Genomic DNA, 24,170 nt, shown 5'->3' with positions numbered 1-24,170 from the left:
TGACCTCAGGGCCTTACATTCTCTCTCAACTTGGTTGCTCACATCTAGTACACTACAACTTGATTCATGACTCCAGCATTTTTCTGGTTAATTGGAGATAGAATCACAGACATTTCTGCCTGAGTTGGCTTCCAACTGTTGTTTTTCATGTATCAGTCTCCTGAGTAATTAGTATTATAGGCATTATAGTAATTAGTATTATAGAAACACCTCACTTATTTCACATTTTTCTTTCATGTTATTGTTAGTTTTGAAAATTTGTTCATGTATCATAACTTGATCCACCTATTTTAGTTTTTTTTTTTTTCCTATTTTAGTTTTATTTTGACCTTTTTACCCTTTTACAAAGTGTAGTAAACATGAAGAACAGTATATTATAGAAGAGTCACTTTAAATATTACTTTTGAAGTAGTCAGAGCAGGCCTGCCTGATTAGACTTCATAATACCTACCTCTCTTTTTCTGTGCCTATATTAAAGAAAAAAAACCTTTTTTAAAAAACTGTAATTTGTCAAGGACACCTTGGATGATGTGATGTCCAAGTTGTAACTTGAAGAATCAGTGAGAGTTAGAGGCAAAACTACAAAAATTAAGAGTAGAGAACCTTAGGGAGAACCTTAGGGAAGCACATTAAATTCTTCCCACTCTTATCTATGTGATAGGTGTTGGTGGCTGTTTAAGCTGAGTTCGTTAGTAGGCAGGTGGTTAGAAAAGAAGTGAGTGAAGAGATCTGCGCTGGTCTCAGAGTCACAGTATTAAGGATAATGCGGCTGGGGAATAGAGATTGGAACCTAGGCAGAAGGTGGAAAGGTGCCAGAAGGGGAAAAGCAGGAGCAGTCAGTTGGCTGAGAGATAGAGTGAGTATGGAACAGTCTCTTAAGAAGTTTGACTTTGAAAAAGCTGGGCGCTGGTGGCCCATGCCTGTAACCCTAGCTGCTCAGGTGGCTGAGATCTGAGGATCACTGTTCAAAGCCAGCCTGAGCAGGAAACTCCATGAGACTCTTATCTCCAATACACCACCAGAAAACCAGAAGTATTGCTGTGCCTCAAGCAGTAGAGCACTCGCCTTGAGCTGAAGAGCACAGGGACAGTGCCCAGGCCCAGTGTTCAAGCCCCATGACGACAAAAAGAAAAAAGAAAAAAAAAGTTTGATTGTGAAAGAGAAAGAAGAGGGCTTTACCTAGAGGATGAATCTGCTTCATGGATGAGAATGGGAAGAGTTAACAGAAGATAAATATTATGAGGATGAGATCCAGAATGTAAGTAGAGGCAATTATATTGGTTGAATCCAGATAAGCATGCTGGTCTTGCAGGCTGAGATTGAAGGCTTTCTTATTTCTAAGTTTACAATGAGCCCATCTGCTAAAAATCAAGAGGAAACAGTAGGTTGAATGTTCATCTATAAAGGATGATGTTTGAAGTGGCAACTGTGGTGAGTGAAAGCAAAAACTGAGTCAGAAAAGCCAGAGTAGTTGTTGAGGGCTTTGTCTTCTTACTAAATATAGCCAGGACCAGCCTCATGCTCTAAGCAATATTGGATTGATAACTGTTCATAGTGATAACTATTTTGATGAGTTAATAATAATTGTTCATGATTAAGAAAAACATCATCCCAAACTACTTTTTCATTAAATTAAATTAATTAATTAATTTATTTTTTGTCGGTCATGGGGCTTGAACTCTGGGCCTGGGCACTGTTCCTCAGCTCTTCAGCCCAAGGCTAGTGCTCTACCACTTGAGCCACAGCACCACTTCCAGTTTTCTGGTGGTTAATTGGAGATGAGTCTCACGGCCTTTCCTGCCTGGGCTGGGCTGGCTTTGAACCGCTATCCTCAGATCTTAGCCTCCTGAGTAGCTAGTAGTATAGGCATGAGCCACCAGCACCTGGCTAACTTTTTAATTTTAAAATTTACTTTTTAAATACAGCTTGAAATATTTTGTTAAAAATTATCTTTTTTCCAATTGAATTCTCTGTTGCTTGTTGGTTTTAGACGCTTATTGTGGCTTGGATCCGAGCAAACCTCTGTGTATACATTTCTCGGGAGCTATGGGATGACTTTCTTGGTGTACTGTCATCCCTCACTGAATGGGAGGAACTCATCAACGAGTGGGCCAACATCATGGACTCTTTGACCGCAGTCCTTGCAAGAACCGTTTATGGAGTTGAGTTAACAAATCTACCTCTGGATAAATTAAGTGAGCAAAAGGAAAAGAAGCAGCGAGGCAAAGGTATTTCCACTCTTTGGGATTTTTACAACTGGAATGAGACTGATGAATGAATATTTATATATCTAACCCATTATTAGTGCATGACATTTCATAAGGGATTGAACAAGCCACATGTTGCACGTGTATGTGTGTGTGTGTGTATGTGTGTGTGTGTGTGTGTGTGTGTGTGTGTGACTTAGTCTGTTATGTCTTCATTGTAGCCTGAGGATGGCTTACTAAAGCCACAGTTAATAAAAGCAAATGCATAAGAAGTCAAAACAAAGAAGCCACTGGCATTCCAGTGAAACAGTTTAGATTTACACTGTGCAATGTAATGATTTCCTAACTTATTTTTAGCAGCAAGTCCTTTTATTTTTTTCCCCTTTCCAATTGAAGCTGAACAGAACCCCTTTTGAAAAAACATAAATTAGGTGGTATTTGGCATTAAAATAAGACAGGGAGTCAAGAGCTTGGGCCCTTACTGCCTTTTCCTTTTTCACAGCTCTGAGCCTCTCCCTAAACTAGGACCTGAGAGGCTGAAGGTACTTTCAAACATAGGCCCTGTCTAAGACAGCAATTCTCAGTCCAGAAGAAGAGTTTAACCAGGCTAAGGAGACTTTCTAGTGTAGAATATGGAAGAGCTAAAATGGGAGATAATATTTTGCTTACTCAAATTATGTTCCCTGCCTCCAGGTTAAACACACATGTACATGTGCACACACACACACCACCACCACCACCACCACCACCCAATATTTTCCCCATACCCATTGTGAAAACTGATCTGTGAAGACATAATAGATAAGTATTAGGAAGGCAAACACTTTTCAGAATGGTACAGAACAATTTTTTTTTTTGGCCAGTTGTTGGGCTTCAACTCTGGGCCTGGGTACTGTCCCTCAACTTTTCAGCTAAAGGCTAGCGCTCTACCACTTGAGGCACAGCACCACTACTGGCCTTTTCTGTGTATGTGGTGCTGAGGAATCGAACCTGGGGCCTCATGCACGCAAGGCAATCACTCTACCACTGAGCCACCTTCCCAGCTCCCAGAACAAATTATTTTTAAAATGAGCATGACAGATAGTTTTATATCATTTTAATTGTTAAAAGGTAAATATTCACTATAGAAATACCTAACTGCTAAGCACTAAACTAGTCAAAAACACAAAACAGACAGAGGAACCCGGAAACAAGTCACAGCTTGCTGTCCCTAGTACATAATTCTTGTGCAGAAAGCCACCCTTTCTTCTTCCTTATGTGTTTCTTTTGGGTATTTAACCTTTCATTGAAATAATTGACTAAAGCAATAGGAAAAAAGTTGAATCTCAGATTGCAATCCTGTATTGTTTTGTAGATTTCCAAAAATAGAATTTTGTATTATTTTTGGATTTCATTCTCTCACTTGTTGGACCTTTTTTACTTTCCTTATTCTTTATCAGGTTGTGTTTTAGATTCTCAGAAAGGGACCACAGTGGGGAGATCCTTTTCTCTCAGCTGGCGGAGCCACCCAGATGTGACTGAGCCAATGCGATTTAGGAGTGCTACCACATCTGGAGCCCCAGGAGTTGAGAAGGCAAGAAATATTGTTCGTCAAAAAGCATCGGGTAAACATTTATTTAATTACTTCTCAAAGAGCTAATTATTATCTAATATGAGTTCACAGGACAAAATTGTTTGAAATTCAACTTAGAATTTAAATATTAGACCTTTAAGTATTAGACCTTCTATTAAGTAATAGGCTTTATACTTAATACTTTAGACGTTTTAAATATTCAACCTTTTATTAAGTGAACTGTCACTTTATCTTTTCAACTTTCTCTTCTGTTTACTTTTCAAATCATAGTTTTTTATATTTATTCTTAAATATTCTATTTATTTCTACATCTTCTGTTGTTAACTTAAGGTGTTAACATTGAGATATTTGCAAAATAGAGAAAAGAGAGGCTTTGTTTGGACCTTAAAGAATACAGATTCCTGACAAGTGCACTGTGAGTTGCATCATTGTTGTTGCCAAGAAGTGTTAATGTTAAAAGTATGTGGTAACCAGTTCTGACAAAGAAAAAGAAGATGACCTGAAATGTACTTATTACCTTGCTATACCTCTTTGTACAGCAGCTTTACAATAAAATAAAATGAAATGAAAAATAAAAGAAAGTATAGAGACGTGTTCTCTCTTTTTTTTTTGCTTTGGAACATTGAGCTTTACATGTCTGTAGAAATTATCTTCATAACATATTTGAATGAACAGGATTACTTCCAATTAATCAGACTGCTTTGCTACATTTTACTCCTAAAATTAAAAATAGAAATCTTCCAAAATACGCTTTTATATTGTAGTTAATCTTTTTTACTCCCATGATTTAGGTTTAAAACAACTGTATATCACTTTCCTGTAGTTTTTCTCATCAGTGATACCATGTAAGTATAGCTGGTAGTCAGTACTCTGCCTTCAGAAAAGCATGTTATTTTTTTATCCTAAGACAAAGATTTTTTCCAGCCTACCATTTTCAGTGCTTACTAAAAGCCTAATGTAGGTGGTTTAAAATCCTGTTTTCTCTGTGGCATTTGCTGGTAAATTATCAATGTATTTACTTGCACCTCCTATTTCATTTCTTGTTTTTCTTTGTTCTCTCTTTGAAGACAGACACTATTTCTGACAAGTAACTTTTGAGGATTTTCATTCATTCATTTGCCTTCTAGTTCCAATGCTAAAAGATCCTTTCTTCTACCACTGGATCCTTCAAAGAAAGCAATCAAAAGTTTGTGGCAAAGAGGCCATCCTGCCTGAGCTTCCCAGACTTCTTGCTGTCCTCACTAACCTTGAGTCCCAATTAAAACTAATTTCATGGTTCAAAATACTTTAAAGTTTATTCTTACATGTTAAGGACAGTATATTATGTGCATTATGTATATTTCATGTGCCAGTATTTGGATAAAATTTTGCCTTATAAGCAGTGGCATCTTAATTTTCAACAGACATTTTAAGCCAACAGAATTCAGAGTAATTATGGCAGTGAAGTTATGTCTATCAGTGCTCTCAGGATCAGAGATGGCACAACAATGGAAAAACAAGAGCTTTTGAAAATCCTATAAAGGTTTTTGTAGAATATGTACTTAAAAATTATGAGTTTAGAGGGGGCGCCCCAGTGGCTCACGCCTATAATCCTAGCTACTTAGGAGGCTGAGATCTGAGGATTTCCGTTCAAAGCCAGCCTCGCCGTGAAACTCTTATCTCCAATAAACCACTCAGAAAACTGGAAGTGGTGCTGTGTCTCAAGTGGTAAAGTGCTAGCCTTGAGCTGAAGAGCTGAGGGATAGCGCCCAGGCCCAGAGTTCAAGCCCATGACCAAACAAAACAAAACAAAAACAAAAAACAATCATGAGGTTAGCCAGGGGTCAGTGCTCACACCTGGAGGCTAAGATCTGAGGATCACAGTTAAAAGTCAGCCCAGGCAGGAAAGTCCGTGAGACTCTTATTTCCAATAAACTACCAGAAAACCAGAAGTAGCGCTGTGGCTCAAGCAGTAGAGCGCTAGCCTTGAGCTGAAATGCTGCCCAGAGTTCAACTGACCCTTCCCCCCCAAAAAATTGAGGTTGGCTTTTGTAAGATTAGTTAAATTTAAAAAATGGAACAATTACTTTTGGTAATGAATATAATTGGGCAAATGGATTATTTTATGGCTATTACACATATATGTTAGGATATATATGTGCATTACTTCCTATTACATTTTGTAATTATAAAATATTATATGTCCTGATACTAATACAACAAATTGTTTTGGGAATTTTTTTTTTGGGTCCGGTTGTGAGGCCTGAACTCTGGGCCTGAGCGCTGCCCCTCAGCTCTTCAGCTCAAGGCTAGCGCTCTACCACTTGAGCCACAGTGCCACTTCCGGCTTTTTTTCTTTTTGCTTATGTGGTGCTGAGGAATCGAACCCAGGGCCTCAGGCATGCAAGACAAGCGCTCTACCACTGAGCCAACTTCCCAGCCCCTGTTTTTGGAATTTTAATGACATTATTTTATGAAATTAATCTACAGTGATTTTGTTTAGTACTCTCATTTGTCAGTACTATAATTTGAATAGAGGGCCTTGTGCTTGCTGTGGAAGTCCTCTCTCATTTTCCTATCTCTAACCATTCTCATTTAAAGTTGTTCAGATAGGATGTAGGGCTTTTTTTTCCCCAGGGCTGGCCTTGGACCACACAGTCTTCCTACCATCCTCTTCCAAGTAGTTAAGATTTCTGGCCTTTAGTACCTCAGGCCCAACTTGTTGAGATGAAGGTCTCACTAGTTTTTGGCCTGGCTAGCTTTAAACTGTGATCCTCCTTATCTTTATCTCCTGAATAGCTAGGATTATACCTCCATGCCCAGCCTCTGTTTTATTCTTTTTTTAAACTATTAAGTAGTAGTACAAAGAGGTTACAATTCCATAAATCAGGTTATGAATACAATGCTTCTTTATCAGTGTTCTCCCTTTTTTCATCCTCCCTCACTTTCCCCCTTTTATCCCTACCCTCACGTTACATGATTTTTTTTTTCTGTTTTGTTGTTGTTGTTTGTTGTTCTGGTCCTAAGGCTTGAACTCAGGGCTTGGGCATTGTCCCTGAGCTTCTTTTGCTCTACCATTTGAACCACAGCTTGACTTCTGGCTTTTAGGGGGTAGTTTTGTCTCAGACTTGCATGCCCAGGCTGGCTTCCATCTGCCTTCAAAAATCTCAATCCTCAGATCTCAGTCTCCTGAGTAGCTAGGATTGAAGGCATGAGCTGCCCGCATCCTACTTATAAAGTTCATTTTTATGTGGTATAGTAACTTTTCCTTTTCTTCTTTTAGAAAACAGAATAGTTTGATGGTAGAGTTTTATTGCGTAGAGGCTACTTTTTTATGAGAGAGCAATGGCTTCTGAAGCTGAAAAGAGTAATTAGCAATAATCATTAAGGCAGCAATGATTGTTATGGAAGATTCAATAGAAAGTAACTTTATTTTTGTAATCATAGTAAGAGGATAGTTTTAGATTATCATATAATAATTAGGCTCACCAATTTCAGTTGGGTAGAGAAAATACTACTAGTGATGATGTTAGGAAAATGTAATTACAGAGTAATGACTTTTTTTAAATTGAAAATATACTTAAAAGACTTGGAAAGGAGTTTTAAATAGAAGACAAACCTAAGTATGAATGATGGTAAGAGTTCTAGTGTTCTCATATTTTCTAAAATATAAAACAAAAAAGGATTAAACTTCCACATAAGACATCCAATGTTTTATTATTTCTAAAGTGTCTGGTGGGACAGGCATGATGGCACATGCCTTTAATCCCAGCTATAAGAGAGGCAGAGATAGGAAGGGTCATGGTTTGAGGCCAGCCCAGGCAAAAGTTAGACCACATCTCAAAAAAAAAAAAAGAAGAAGAAGCTGGGTGTACACTTGTCATCCCAGTTACAGTAAGAAGTGGAGATAGTAGGATCATGGTCTGTGGCCACTCTAGGCAGAAGTGAGATGCTATCTGAAAACTGAAACTAAGGCAAAAACTTGGCTCTGAGTAAGTTCAATCCCTAATACCAAAAAAATTGTTGTGATTAGTGATCATTGGAAGAATGAACAATTGTTTGATTTATAAAGGAAAGGGTTTTTTTTGTCCTTTTTTTTTGGTTTTTAAACAACACTGAAATGAAAAGTCTCTGACATACTGAGAGATGAACAAAGATTTTAGCAGCTGAGTCAGTTTGATACTTACATTGAAGTTGCCCTTTATTACCTCATATACATCGATCAGTACTGGAAATTCTCATAGAAGAACTTGTAAAAAGCTTGTGCTACTTTTTGCAAATATGCTACTACCATTAGTAGTTTTACTTCAATGTCAAATAAAGGTATGTTAATAATAAAACAACAACAAAGAAAGCCTTATGATTTGTTTTAAGGGTAAACTCAATTTTATTGATTGTGATTTTATGCATATGAAGTATGAACTCTTCCTTGTCTCTCCACTTCCCAACTATTTATTTTATTTTTTCAGCAGTGATTAAAAATCTTAAGAGGATCATAATGTTGATACCAAAAAAATATGGGATGGGTTTTATAAGCGTAAAATATGATATAAAAAGATAGGTTTCATAGATATTTTGCCTTTTTTTTAAACACCAAATCTTTTACTGTTTATCTTTACTTTCAGATGTTCTTGAGCTTTTAGGATATATGATTTACTAAGTGATTTGCTTTTGAATACAGTCAGCTCTCAGTTAACCAATTTTTGAATTATTGTGGAAGAATTTTTATCTTGGGGAAGATTATTGCTCTCTTACTATAGTATTTTTGTTGTGTATCCTTTAGGAAAGGAAAAAAAAAGAAATCTAATTACAATGTCTGTCTGAATAAACAACTTTAATGTGGACCCAATATATAGCAGAAAAGGGAAGACTAAATCTACAAAGCATTCCAACTAAAATTGACTCTGTGGATTGCCCATTCTTTTAAGACATTACAGAGACTGACTGAAAGTTGGCTGTATTTAGAGGCTGTGATTAAATACTGCCATTTACTCTGACTACCTTTAAAGTTTAAAATGACCTCCTTTACATATTTCAAGACAGTCCAGAAAAAAAAATAAAGTAGTGAAAGGTCTTGATGTGCTTCTGATGTATTTATTACTTTATCTCTCCTGGAAGCTAAGCGAAGCCAGTCTATCAGCAACTGTGTCCACCTTTCTGAGGCTTTGCCTGCTACTAAAAGCGTCCCGCTCCTCCTTCACACCGTGAGCGCTCTCTTACCTGGTCTCTCTTACTCCTCTTGCTCTCACAGACTGTCAGGTACTGTAATGCATCTCTTATGTCCATAAATGTCCTCAGGTTTCTGCCGCTGGTTTTCGGGATCTTACTTCCTTTGTTAATGCCCACACATAATATATATGTTTGACACTGTTATCCTTGCCAAAGAATAGTGATAATTATTTTCATAGGTGATATTCAGTAGTATTTAGGTGGTGAACAACTTCCATGACTCACTGGCTATCAAATTTATGCTGATATTTAAGACTTTTATGGGGGAGGGGGAAGATAAGACTAGAAAGTGCTAATTTTTAAAAACAAATATTTTTTTCCTGGAATTCAGCCAATTGAAAGTAAATTTATGCATTTTTTGTTAGGAAGTTGCAGCTCCTGGCACATTAAGATGAATATAGTTAACAATGATGTATTATGTGTCCTAAAATACTTAGAAGAGAGGATTTTGAATGCACTCACCATAAAAAATAATAAAAGTTTAAAGCAATACATATGTAAATTAACTTGATCTGATTACTAACCAATATGTTAAAAAATTAATACATCCCATTTTGCATCATAAATATGAATTACTTATTGTGTATCAGATATAAAATAGGTATAATACTGAAAGTGACTAAAAGTGATTTAGGCTTAATTATCTCAATAAAATAATTTACTTCTCTACAGTGAATAATTATGGCTATTCTAGTAGTTTGCAGTGATTCTAGGATGAGTAGACTTCTTACTGAACATGGAAATGTTTCCGTGCTTTTTTATTTTTAATAATTTGATATATAGATTGATATTGGGGCTTGAACTCAGGTCCTAGGCATTGTCTCTTAGCTGTTTTGCTGAACGTTAATGCTCTACCACATGAGCTATACCTCTACTTCTGTGTGTGTGTGTGTGTGTGTGTGTGTGTGTGTGTGTGTGTGTGTGTGTGTGTGTGTGTGTGTGTGTGTGTGTGTGTGTGGTGGGGAGGAAGTAGTGGGAGGAAGGGAGGGCAGGAGGAAGATTAATAGGAAATAGGCTAGCTTCAAACTGTGATCCTCAGATCTCAGTCTCTTGAGTAACTAGGATTAAAAGCGTGAGCCACCAGCACCCAGTTTAGATTTGTTTGTTTTGTTTTTAATATTGGAGATAGCCTAACTGTAGGTGTGCATTGCACTAAATCATGTTGCATTGTAATTTGGCAAGAGTAAATGAAAGCTTTAGTCCTCTGATTGGTATGCAAAATATTGTATTGTTTAATTTACAGAATATGAGGAAAGAGGTTCATTTTACTAAGCCTTTACTGTTTCTTAGAAAACCTTTTATCTCTAGTTAGAACTGGGGTAAAACACAATAAAAATGGTATATGGTAAAATGGTCCCTATCAGTTTAATTACTCATGAGTGTTAACTGCTTGAATATTTGGTTTTCTGAAAATGCTACTGTTGAGAGGTGACTACTAAAGTCTTTAAAATAATTTTGTTCCCTGTTGGCTAGTACACAGAAGTAATTCTTTTCATGGTGATAAATTTTATAATCTCTTTTATTTCTATATTGTTTCATTTAAACTTTTTACTAGTTTTTTGGAATATGTTCTCACATACAAAAAAAACTTTCTGGTAGTAATTTTATTTTGGAACTCTTCTTATTTAGGGTTTCATTTTATTTTGCTCAGATTCTTAGTTCTCGTATATTCGTATGTTTCTCATAGTACTTGAATATTTAGAGCAGAGATTTGTTTCTTGTAACCTTGGGGACAATTCGGATGTCTGGAGGTGTTTTGGTTGTTATATAGTGAGATGGTGCCATTGGCATCTAGTAGATAAAGCCAGAGATGTTGCCAAGTATCCTTACAACAAAGAATTATCCAGCTCTAAATATCAATGGTATTAAGGGTGGAACCTTGAAATTCTAGTGAAATGATGCAGACTGGTCTGGAACTGTGTTTTCCTGCCTTTATCATCCTTATTCGTGGTTTTATAGTTTCAAGGGCAGTGAAACTTAGGGCATAATTACTTTGAGAAATATCTGCTGCTCTGTTTCATCTGATTATTTATAGGAATGAATTTCTTAGTCTGGTGCCAAATTGCTCATTATTACCTAAAATGATGACCTTGTCCTTTTTAACTTGTCAGAACAGTGGGCCAAAGGAAGTGTTTATTAGTCCTTAGTACCTTGTTGGCTGATTGGCATATTAGAGTACTGAATTGGTACTCCAACTTAAATTCAAGTACATACACATATTGTGCTAATTTGTTGCTATATAACATACAGATAATTTTAATTTTAGTTCCTAACAATGTTTTTCTTATACTTTCAATGATTGTTAATTTTATTTTTACTTAAGGTACAGTTCTACAGTTCTTGTTTTTGTTTCTGACTCACGTAACTAATTGTTTAAATACTTGTTTAAATAATCAGAGCAATAGAAAATTATTTATCTTCAGTCACTATTGTATGTTATGAGTCTTTGGGGACTCAATTTGGTGGAAACAGAATTTTGGGAGAATTATTTATATTTTAGAAGAGTCATAGACACTGACTTTCATTAATAAGACCACAGTTACTTTTTTTTTTTTTTTTTGGTCGGTCATGGGGCTTGAACTCTGGGCCTGAACACTGTCCCTCAGCTCTTCAGCTCAAGGCTAGTGCTCTACCACTTGAGCCACAGCGCCACTTCCGGTTTTCTGAGTGGTTTATTGGAAATAAGAGTCTCATGGACTTTCCTGCCCAGGCTGGCTTTGAACCGCGATCCTCAGATCTCAGCCTCCTGAGTAGCTAGGATTACAGGTGTAAGCCACCAGCGCCTGGCCACAGTTACATTTTTTAATATATATATTTTTTTATTGTAAAGATACTGTACAGAGAGGTTATAGTTACATGAGTAAGATAATGAGTACATTTCCTCTTGAGCATTGTTCCCCCCTCCTTTGTTTTTCCTCAGCCATCCCTTCCCTCCCCACCTCCCCAACTTCTCCCTTTCCCCCCTACCCCCAAAGTTGTAAAGATCATTTTCAACATAGTGTCTTGTACATCTCATTGTTACAATGGGTCAACCTGTATCCTTATTTCAGCATTTTGTTATTTCCCTCCCCAAATTAGAAAGATGTATATATAAGATGCAGGGCACTGGAATCAAATACAGTGAAAACAGGTTATATCATAGGGGGAAAACATTCAAAAGAAACAAAATAATCACATTGTACATTATAAGTACATTGAAAACGACAGCAAGAAATATAAAACCTCTTGTGTCCCTATCTTGGGGTTCATTTCACTTAGCACCATCTCATATGCTCATATGTGCATAGCTTTTGACCTTTTCTACTTTCCTGATAAGATTATCCTAGACGTATACTAGTTATTGCAAATAAGGGAAACCATGGGACCTATGTTTGTTTGAGCCTGGCTTACTTAGTATAATTTTTCCCAACTCTTTCCATTTCCTAACAAATGGGGCAGTGCCATTCTTTCTGATGGAGGCATAGAAGTCTACTGTATACCACATTTTCTTGAACCATTCATCTACTGAGGGCATCTGGGTTGGTTCCATATCTTAACTATGGAGAATAATGCTGTGATAAACATAGTTTTGCTGGTAGCCTTGTTTGTGATCATTTGGATAAATGCCCAAAAATGTGATTGCTGGGTCATAAGGGAGCTCTATATGTAGTCTTTTGAGGAACCTCCGTACTGCTTTCCGAAGTGGTTGAACAAGTTTACACTCCTACAAACAATGCAATAGCGTTCCCTTGTGGCCACATCCCTTCCAGTATCTGTTGTTATTAGATTGCTTGATTATAGCCATTCTAACTGGGGTAAGGTGGAATCTCAATGTTGTTTTGATTTGCATTTCTTTTATAGCTAGAGAAGTTGAGCATTTCTTCATATGTCTATTGGCCATTTTTATTTCCTTGAGAGAAGTCTCTTAAGTCTTTAGTCCACTTATTAATGGTTGTTTCTTTGAGGATTTGTTGTTGGGGGATTTAATTTTTTGAGTTCCAAGTATATATTAGATATGAGACCCTTATCCGTTGTATGGCTAGTGAAGATCTTCTCCCAGTCCGTGGGCTTTCTATTGATCTTGATAGCTATGTCCTTTGCCATGCAGAAGCTCTGCAATTTCATGCAATCCTATTTGTCCTGCCTTTCTTTGATTTGTTGTGTTTCTGGGTCTTCATTAAGAAAATTTCGGCCTGTGCCAAGGAGCCCTAGAATTTCTCCTATTCCCTCCTGTAATGTTTTTATCGTGTCTGCTTTTACTTCGAGGTCTTTGATCCATTTGGAGTTGATTCTGGTGATTTAGCTTTAGTTTTCTACAAGTGTTTAAGCAACTTTGCCAGCACTATTTACTGAAAAGGCTGTCTTTCTTCTATTCTATTTTTTTAGCTCCCTTATCAAAGATTAGATGGCTATAGACACAGTCATATTTTTGAAGTAGCCTTGGCAGTTGGGATATTCTCCTTTCTTTCCTTTGTGAGAACAGCTCCTTCTGGCTTTTTTGCAGGTTTTTTTTTTTTTATCATTCTTTTATGTTGAGACATTTATCAGCCTGTAGCCTTTGCAGGCTGTGCAGATGGTAGATTTTGTTTTTCTTTGGGGAATATTGTAATTCTATTAATTGGAGGAGTCATCTTTCCTGATCTTAAAATGGGTTAGGGCTGAGGACCTAAGGAAAGGCTCTGTTTAGTTACGTCTGCATCTTTTCATAGGCTCCAAGGAAATGTTGTTAGGACCTAGACTGGTTTGTTTTTGGAAGGCTTGATCTCAGGTGTTGAGTGGATATAAATGTCCTGTACTTTTCACCATGTCTAGTTGTTATCGTGCATGATGTTTTAACAATTAAGAAATTAGACACTTAATTTTGCTTGTGCAATTTTGTATGAGGGGTAAATGGAACCCAGTACATTGGTTACTAAAGAATGAGCTTCACTCCATTTAATAAGGAAGGCTTTGATTAAAGAAGCCTTAGATTAAAGAGTAAGTGAAACCACTTTGAAAAGTAGTCAGACATCTGGAGAAAATAGAAGTTACTGAAGAGACTACATGCTTAGTTTAATTTAATCATACTGGCTCTTCCTTCAGTGGGAAAAAAATAAAATTAAGTAATTCTTATTTGATCACTTTTCTGATGTTTTGAATAGAGCTTTTGAAAGTATGGTTTAGTAAAAGAATTGTGTAACATATCATCAAGAGACAAAACCATTAGTACTTTTAAAATATGAGCTATTGGGATTAAGTTGGCTTTAAGGAGAGTAAATTAGTTTATGAATCTGAGCCCAAATTCAGGTCTTTGAAGTGAAAAGTTAACACAGGATGAATTAGAGCTGAAATTTATCATACAACTTTTTTTATAACTCAGATTGTTATCCTGTATCCTAATAGAATTTTGATATCAGTGCTAAAATAATTTTCATTTGTTTTGAAAGAACAACTGGTATAGCTGACATTGTAGAATGGGAGCAACATAAATTGCTTTCTTAACAAATAATGTGCCAGCAGAGGGAGCCCAAGAACTGTTCAAAAAGAGAAACTTGTCCATTTATACAGAACCTGTGTTGAACAAACTTAATGTAAAGTACAAAAAAAAAAAAAAGGATCAAGAAGTGTACACTTAATCAAATTGGATTTTAATTGTGGCCTAAGAAAAACTGAAAATGTCTTACGTATGTATGCTTATATATAGGAGGTGGAAATTCCTCACACACACATACTTCTCTTGACAGTCAACTAATTGTAAGAGTAGCTCATGCCTCGCACAACCCAACAACACACTCAACCCTGTGGCTCTCTCCATCTATTCCAATAACAAATGCTTCTATCGCCATCACTTTAGATTATTTCTGCTGGCTTGGACTTTTTCCATCTAAAAAGTCCCTCCTGACAGTTTTACAAAAACAAAACCTTAAAAGCTGTATTAGGCTCGCTTGTTGGGAAGGCACACCAGCTGGTGGTGGCAGACTCTTCTCCGTCTGCTGTGCTGAGGACCAGTGGGGACACTCTTAATTTGGAAGCAATGGCGCTGTGGCTGTATTGCATCCCACCAGATGGCGATGTTTTTTATCTATGATTACAAAAAAAAAAGCGCCAGTGTTGGCTCAGCTTATATTTGCTTCTACTCATACCCAGAAACTAACATCTACCACTTTTTGGCAGTAGATTTAAGAGACTAAAAACCACTCTTCCAACTATCCATAAAAATGGGCACTAGCCAACTTTTTTTTCCCCTTGTAAGCTAGGAAGCTCTTGGGCTCCCTCTACTGATACTGGATAAACAAGTAGGTTCATTAACAAATACAGTCTCCCACCACGTTTTAGTGTCTTGATAATTAGAATAAACAATGAAAAAAAGACAACCTGAAGGACTTGCCCCAAGGTGTTAGCTGGCATGGGTTGCCTAACACTGAAGACCCTAGAAAGGAGATGTGTGAAAGGGCCTCGTTCTGCTTTAAGATGAGTAGGTAGATTTTAAAAAGTAATACACATATGCTTTTGTTTCCTCTGGAAAAATGAGCAGTTCTTGGCTACTCATGAGAAGCAGTAGGTAAAGTCAATCAGCAAAGATCAGATATTAATGAATCTGTCTTCTTGTCATCCTGACCTATCCATTAACATCCAGATTTAAACTATAGTGTAAAACTTTGAGTTTTAAAAAACCTTGAATTCAAGCTGTGATCCTGTGGCTCATGTCTGTAATCCTAGCTACTCAAGAGGCTGAGATTTGAGAATTACAGTTCAAAGCCAGCCTGGGTAAGAAAGTCTGTGAGACTCTTATCTTGAAAAAAGCAAAAAGTAGAGCTGTGGCTCAACTGGTAGAGTTCTGGCCTTGGGTATAAAGCCCAGAGACAGTGTCCAAGCCCTGAGTTCAAGCTGCAAAATTCTCTCTCTCTCTCTCTCTCTCTCTCTCTCATATGTATATCAGTGGACTACAAATTGGAATTTTCATTTTGCTCGAAAAAATAGAGTAGTAACCCTTTGTGGAAATCTTCTGTATCAAACTTAGTATCATCCTATGTACAACTTCTTAGTTAAGATAAGACTGCTTTAGTTTATGGTTCAGATTAGAAACAGTGAGTCTCCATTTTAGGTAAAAGAACCCTAGTGTCACAGCCATGGAAGATAATTTCAGGCTGAATTTTGGTCAGTCTGCTTAGAAGTAGTGAACCATATCACTAAGGTTTTTAAAAAATATGATGTTACAGTTTCATGGATGGCAAGTTTTATGACTTCATCAGTGAATATGAGTCTAATAAGGAATAGAGCTGTGGTGTTTACATGCTAGCCACATAACAAGACATAAGAGATGCTAGCTACATAGCAAGATGTAAGAGAATGTGCTTAGATTTGCTTGGGCAGGAAAGGTAGAGAGCAAGTGAAGTTAGCCTAAGGAGTGAATAGCAGGAGAAAGAGCGGAAAGGGTATCAAGTAGGTTGAAGAGGTGCCAGTTGTAGAGACCTGGGGATATGTATGTGGGGTAAAATCCAGAAGAGGCTATCTTCACTGTAAGAGCAGACAGGCTTGACTGATGTCAGAGGACCTCTCAGAGCATTAAGTTTGATGATACATTCAGATAGGTACTTGGCATAAATATAAGACCCTATCTCAAAAACAAAAAAGCAAAAAGACTATAGCCGTGTCTCAAAAATAATAAAAGATGTATTATATTTTAGAAATGAGCTATATTCTGTGGAGAATATAGCTGAAATTATCCAATGGTCAGAACTCATCTATAGTTTTCTATTTTATGTTATGCATATATTGATTATCTGTAATTATCAGTAGATCATTTTTGTACTTTAGTGGTTGGTTCAGCTTGTATGTGGTGATAAAAGCCACTAAAAAAAAATCCTTATTAGCTGGGCACTGGTGGCTCATGCCCATAATCCTAGCTATTCTAGAGGCTGAGATCTGAGGATATGGTTCAAAGCTAGCCTGGGTGGGAAAGTCCATGAGACTCTTATCTCCAATTAGCCACCAGGAAACCAAAGTGGTGCTGTGACTCCAGTGGTAGAGTGCATGCCGTGGGCTGAAGAGCTCAAGGACAGCGCCTAGGCCCAGAGTTCAAGCCCATGACCAACCAAAAAAAAAAAATCCTTATGTTGTGCAATTGTGAATCTGTTAATAGGGAACAGGGATAGTACAGTTGAAATTCCTGTTTTCTTTCACTTTTCTTTAGTGTGTGTATGTGTGTGTGTGTGTGTGTGTGTGTGTGAGAGAGAGAGAGAGAGAGAGAGAGAGAGAGAGAGAGAGAGAGAGAGAGACAAGAGAGTGAAAGAGAGAGAGAGAGAGAGAGAGACTTTCTACACTCATCAAATGGCAATTACCATTCTGTACATTTTCAGGAATTATAACGTTGAATCTTTCATTAGAGTTCTATGTCTTCACTCTGCCCATTTCTCTTGGTTGAAAACAAAAGGCTGAGTAGAACTAATGAAGAAAATATATTCTTAGAATGGAATATTAATGTTAGCAAGTATATGAAACTTTATCCTGTAAATGTAGATTATCTTATTGTAAACATTTTGTGAAAAACTTATACTTAAATTTTAAATCAAGTGTTTTAACTAGTGAAAATATGTTTAAATGTCTGGGTGCCTAACTTGGAATGTTTTGTGTTAATGTTCACAGAAGTAGAAGAGTATCAGCAGACAGAAAATTCACCTGCATTTGAATCTGGTCATCTCATGGTGGGACAGCATCAGGTCCTTCGGAGCAGCAGCACGTCTGACATTACTGAGCCACTGTGCTCAGATTCTTCTCAGGGTACACAATGTCTTCAGTTATTAATTCAGAAGCATGGAATTTTGTGTAGGAGCAGGATGAAGTGCAAGTAGTATTCCTTTCTACATTTATTCTAAATCTGTTCACTTTAAGTGAATTTATTTTGAAATTTTATTGCAAGGATCTAATTTCTGGCAATAAAATATTTTCATTACTACAGTGACTAAATTTTATACATATGGATGCTCACTCTTAAGGTGAGGATGGTTGAGGACTAAGAAGGGAATTTAGAGTGACCAGAGTAGGTAGGAGCAGAGTGTTTAAGGCCGAAGGGCAGCAAATGAGGTAAGAGAGAGGGAGGGAGAATGATGTATGAGAAGAGGCCTGGAAGTTGAAAATGAGAGTAGAAAACTAAATAAACTTGTGATAGGTCTATTAGCAGCTTGAAAACTTAACTGAGGTTGAGGTTGAAGATAATAACAAAAAGGTCTTACTACATAGCCCAGGCTGGCCTTAAACCTACAACTCTCCTATCTTAGCCTCTAAAGTGCTAGGATTGCAAGCTTGTGCCACAAGCCTGGCTAAAAACAAAAACTTCCAATAACATTTAAATATATGGTTTCTATCACCATGTATATCAGAAACAAGATGAAAAGCAGAGACAGATGTTTCAATCTGTAAACAGTGAATTGTGTATTGAACAATGCAAAAGCACATTTAAAGTATGTTTGCTATTAGCCAGGCACTGGTGGCTCACGCCTGCCATCCTAGCTACTCAGAAGGCTGAGATCTGAGGATTGCAGTTCAAAGCCAGCCCACGCAGGAAAGTTCCTGAGACTCTTATCTCCAATTATCCACCAGAAAACCAGAAGTGATGCTGTGGCTCAAACACTTACCTTGAGCTGAAGAACTCAGGAGTAGTGCCCAGGCCCAGAGTTCAAGCCCCGTGACCAACCAAAAAAAAAAAAAACGAAAATACAATAAAGATATATTTTCTGAAAGGTTGTTTTTTTTTAATTCTCTGAAGGTTTTTTGTATAGAATTATTATTAGGAGTTTTGTAAGTATACATCAGAGATGGGACACTTATTTATCATGCATGAGGCCATGAGTTTGAGTCCCAACACTGCAGGGAAGAAATTGATATTGGTTGGTTTATTGGTTGATTATACTATTTTTCAGAATTTGCTAGTATTTTTAAAAAACGTTTTCCTGGAGTTTTCTTATAGGAAGATTTTATAAACATTATTGGAATTTTGGCAAAATTTTACTTACCATAGAATGAGCTTGAAGATCTGTTATACAGCCGGGCGCTGGTGGCTCATGCCTGTAATCCTAGCTACTCAGGAGGCTGAGATCTGAGGATCGCGGTTCAAAGCCTGCCTGGGCAGGAAACTCTGTGAGACTCTTATCTCCAATTAACTACTAGAAAACCAGAAGTGGCTCTGTGGCTTAAGTGGTAGAACGCTTGCCTTGAGCTGAAGAGCCTGGGGACAGCGCCCAGGCCCAGAGTTCAAGCTCCACGACTGACCAAAAAAAAAAAAATCTGTTATACAATATGGTGGCTTGAAAATTGCTAAGAGAGTAGTTTTGAAATACTGTCATTACAAAAATAAATGGTGAATATATAAGGCCTGTATGTATTAGTTAGCTTGATTTAGCTATATCACAATGTGTGCATGTGTCCATGGTAAACATGATATAGAGTTTTTTGTTAGTTAAAAACATTAAAAATGTAAAATTATAGGACTATTTAGATTTTTCTTGTTTTGAATTTTGAAAATCAGATTTTGTTTAGAAATTAGTTCATATGTTAGTTTTTTTTCAAATTTAGTGGTCCCAAATTATTCGTAAATTCTCTTATGATCTTTTTAGAGCTTATAGGCTTTGTAGTAATATTCTCTTTTCAGATATTGAAATAATCTCTCTCTCTCTATTTGAGAGCTTTTATTTTCAAATAAGATGGGGATACCCTACAGCCAACCCAGGCAGCTCTTGTCACATTCTCCTGGGTTCACAAAAGATGCTATTGGCCATAGTGAACAGCATTCAGTATACTCTATTCCTGCTCTATGGGCCAGAGGCCAGGTTGATAAATGAATTAGACCCAAAGGCTGCCAGTTTGCCAGACCCATAACTCCTACTTTATATATATTTAGGATATCTGAAATTTAATTGTTACCTTTAAATACAAATTTTGCTATTTTATCTTCTGAAAATTTTCTGTTTGTCAATGTTTTACCCTCACATCTCTAGGTCAAAAAGTAGAAAATACACAGAATTTGAGTTCTTCAGAACCCAAGTCCACTCAAGAAAATAAAGGACATATGAGGAGAGAACATGAAGGAGTAACAGTAAGATTTTTAAAACATATCACTTTGACACAAAAATAAGGATATAAATCGTTGTTGAATAAATTAATTTATTGGTGATAGTGATACTTAACTTTTTTCCCAAATGGGGAAAAACCCAGCTAATTGGCTGGATTAGAAGTCCAAATGACCTTGAAGTCATTTAAGCACTGCTTATTTTCTATGTAAAATGCTATAAAAATAGTGAAAAATTGAGTCTGAAATAGAATTTACTGTCTGTTCTGATTGTGGTGTTCTATATTTTTAAGTAGCTATAATCATTTATGAAACCTGGAATCTGTATTCCTCATTCTTGGCATTTGAAGTAGTAGTTCCTAGATAAGTGAATACTCACAAACATCTGTTATGGGTTTCTTTTGTTTAAGGAAAAGGCATTTATTTAAAAAACAAATACAAAATGTAAAGATGAAAATTAAACCATAACTCATAATTCACTCAAGAGATGTCATTGTTTATTTTTAGTGTGACACATATATGTTTATATATATATATATATATATATGCACACAGAGGGAGAAAACTATCACAGAAAGGTACAAAATAAAAAGTGAAGGCCTTTTCAACCCCTCTTAGAAGATAACCAATGTGTTAAGTATTCTATTTCTTTTCTTTTCCTTCTTCTTTTTTTTTCTTTTGGTCCCCATAGGTTTGAACTCAGGGCTTGGGCACTGTCCTTAAGCTTTTGTGATCTACCACTTGAGCCATAGCTCCACTTCTGGCCTTTATTTATTTATTTATTTTTTTCGGATAGTTAATTGGAGATAAGAGTCTCACAGGCTTCAAACCACAGTCCCTTGTGTAGCAAGGATTATAGATATGAGCCACTGGTGCTTGGCAAGTGTCTTGTTTCCTTAGGTTTAAATAGGGCATATACCCACTTACCTATGCATATACTGTATTTCAAATACCCACAAAACCATTACCCAGTTTAAGAATCAGAGCATTTCTGCTGTACACTGGTGGCTTACTCCTGTAATCCTAGCTACTCATGAGGCTGAGATCTGAGGATCACAGTTCAAAGCTAGTCTGGACAAGAAAGTTCGTGAGACTCATCTCCAATTAACCACCAGAAAACCGGAAGTGGCACTGTGGCCCAAGTCGTAGAGTGCTTACCTGGAGCTGAAGAGCTCAGGGATCGTCCCCAGGCCCAGACAACCACAACCATAACCAACCCCTCCCTCCCAAAAAAAAAAAGAAGAAGAAGAAGAAAGCAAGGAAAGAATTAGAGCATTTCTTGTGCTGTTGCTTTAGACTCTTAGATTCCTTTTTTGTTCTCTCCTACTGTCATTTTGGAAGAGTGATACAGCCTTGGCTTTGTGCAGTCTCTTCTTTTGCTCTACAGTTTTGCTGTGGATCTATCTCCAAACAATATATTCTTCAATTTTTCTTTATGTTTGAGCTTTTCAATAAAATGTTATATAGTGGTACTCTTGCTTTGTTCAGTTATATTTTTCTTTTTCTTTTTTTCTTTTTTCTTTTTTTTTCTTTTGTTGATCATGGGGCTTGAACTCAGTGCCTGGATGCTGTCCCTAAGCTCTTTCACTCACGACTTGTGCTCTACCACTTTGAGCCACAGCTCCACTTCTGTTTTTTTGGCTGTTAATTGGAAATAGGAGTTTCATGAACTTTCCTGCCTGGGCTAGCTTTGAACCCCTATCCTCCTGAGTAGCTAGGATTGTGGGTATGAGCCACCGGTATCTGGCTTCAGTTATATAGATCTAAGATTTACCCATGTTGTTGTCTGTAGCACTAATGATCAAGTTTTCTATGATATATGATAGATATTCTACTGTAGATATACCACCAGTCATTTTCCATTATTTGTTAATAGACATTTAGATTGTTTTCAGAGAGCTTTTCATTTTTATGAAACCTGCAGCTATGTACATTCCTGTATGTATCAACATCTACATGTTTAAGGTTTTCTCTTGATGACATCTAGGAGTAGAATTAATAAATTATTCAAAAACTGAATAGTCTTCTTTATAAATAATACCTATTTTCCAAAGTGGTTGCATCATTTAGATTTCTGCTGGTGGTGTATAAAGTTCTCATTCATCTACGTTCTTGCTAATACTTCTTTTTAGATTTAAAAATGTTTATGTTTCAAAGTTTGAAAATAAGATCACTTATTTGCGTTTCCCAAATTGTAAGGTTTAAACTCTCTTCAGATTGTCAATTTGTATTTCATCTGTGAAGTGCCTGTTAAAGTCTTTTTGTCATTTCCCTATTGGTTTGTCTTTTTCTCTTTTATTTATGCTATATAGTGTGAATACCAATCCCCTTTTGGTTATGTATATAACAAGTATTTTCTTCCACTGTGTGTCTGTTTTCACTCTGTGATGTCTTTTGATGAAGAGAAATTCTTCATTTTGATATTATCATTTTGTATGATTAGGGTTGTGTGGACTATTTTAAGTTCTCAACTACATAGGGGAAAAGTATTACTCTATATTCTATAAGTGTTCCAGTTTTGCACATTGAAGTCTTTCATGTACTTGGAATTGATCCTGTTTGTGGAGGTTGGCCATAAACCTAAATTCTCTTAACTATACCTCCCAGATAACTGGGATTACTGGCATGAGCCACTGCACCTAGCCATGCTTCAACATCTTACTTCAGATCTCAGCCTTCTGAATAGGAGTGCCTCATACTTCTTTATCCCTTCTCTTCCCCTTCTACTGGGAGCTAGTCTTTTTTGTTTTATTTCTTTTGTCTTTCTTCATGATATTGAGGTATCTTCTGTCTATCCTGTCTAATCCTTGTTTCTTTTGTTCTTTGTCCTTGAATTTTTAGATTCACTCTAGCATGTTTAGGTACAGGCTTACTTCTTTGATTTACCCATTTGTCTTGGGGTGAATGCTATGTTCTATACATCTGTGGATGCTTATCTTTTTTCATCTTGGGGAAATTCTTAGTAATAATTTCTTCAATTGTTGCTGCTTTTTGTTTCTCTCTCCTGGAATTCTATATAGAAATATATTAGATTGTCTCTTTCCCCCTTCTATATCTCTAGCATATATTTGCATTGTGGTTGCATTCTGGATTGGTTCATCAACTCTGCTTCATGTCAGAAAATAAATCTCTTTTGTTTACTCTTTATGCACCTATTGAGTTATTTTTAGCAAGTGTATTTTTTAATTCCATGTTCAAATGTAATCTTTTCAAGTATGTCTTAGAACTCTTCATTGCTTGTTAATTTTTATGATTTCATCTTTTGTTTATAATATTTATAAAATCTGATTTTAAATTCTCATCCTTTGGAAGTCTAATTTTGACTGTTTCTGAGACTCTTATATCTGATGATTTATTTCCTTGTATGTTTGGTGAGTTTGATTATAGCTTCTTAGCTGGCTGATATCAATATACCAAAAACCTGGGTATCTAAAGTGATATTGACTCACCAGGACATTATATTTGTTTCTTCCCTGAGTCAGGGAGTAATATTTTAATCCTGGACCTCAGTCTTTTTTGCCACACTGGCAGTAGTAATACTGGATTTGCCTTTATGATTCCCCACAAGACTGCCCTAATTTCTGTTCACTTTTGAAGAGGGAGTTTAGAGTTTGTGGCGATTTGGTTCATGTGAGCCCCAGATTGCAGCAAATGTTTTATGTCTAATTCTATAGTTGGAAGGTATTTTGTCTCATATAATCTGAAACTGAAGAGCCTGCTTTGCGATTTACATACTATCCTGGACACATTCTATTTAATATATATATGTATATATTCTACATATATATTCCTTCTTTAAGGATGTGTAGTAACTTTCATATTGTTAGTTTTCTAAATATTTTAGCAATGGCTTGCTTTTTAGCTTGGTAACTATTCTGTCTTTTAATTATACATCCTGTTTCCCCTTTAATTTGTTTCCTTGTTTATAAGTTTACATTCATTTGTAAGGCATGCTAATCCCTTTAATTGGCCTATCGAATCCCAACTGGTTTGTTTGGTTGTTTTGTTTTATATAATCTACAATTGGAGGACATTAGATCTGTATCTTCATTCCTTTATTCTCTGTCTCACTTTTCATGAAGTTTTGTTTCTCACTTATAGAACATTCTCTTCAGATTTTCAGGCCAAAGATAAAAATTTAAATGCTAGAAATGTTTGT

General features: G+C 36.5%; 1 protein-coding gene across 2 annotated transcripts in view; it reads left to right on the top strand.

The window, feature by feature from the left end:
* Positions 1–24,170, top strand: part of Ralgapa2 (Ral GTPase activating protein catalytic subunit alpha 2) — a 307,510-nt gene that overhangs the window by 93,692 nt on the left and 189,648 nt on the right. For both annotated transcript variants that reach the window (XM_042666417.1, XM_042666416.1), the window contains exons 15-18: positions 1,991–2,228; positions 3,647–3,811; positions 17,593–17,727; positions 19,941–20,038. In XM_042666417.1, the coding sequence (XP_042522351.1) occupies positions 1,991–2,228; positions 3,647–3,811; positions 17,593–17,727; positions 19,941–20,038 (636 nt within the window). The remainder of the gene's footprint in view (positions 1–1,990; positions 2,229–3,646; positions 3,812–17,592; positions 17,728–19,940; positions 20,039–24,170) is intronic.

Source organism: Dipodomys spectabilis, unplaced genomic scaffold (genome assembly GCF_019054845.1).
Source record: "Dipodomys spectabilis isolate Male_0828 unplaced genomic scaffold, ASM1905484v1 ptg000365l, whole genome shotgun sequence".
NCBI lineage: Eukaryota > Metazoa > Chordata > Mammalia > Rodentia > Heteromyidae > Dipodomys > Dipodomys spectabilis.
The sequence above is the reverse complement of the archived record's forward strand: the minus strand, read 5'-3'. Positions and strand labels throughout refer to the sequence as shown.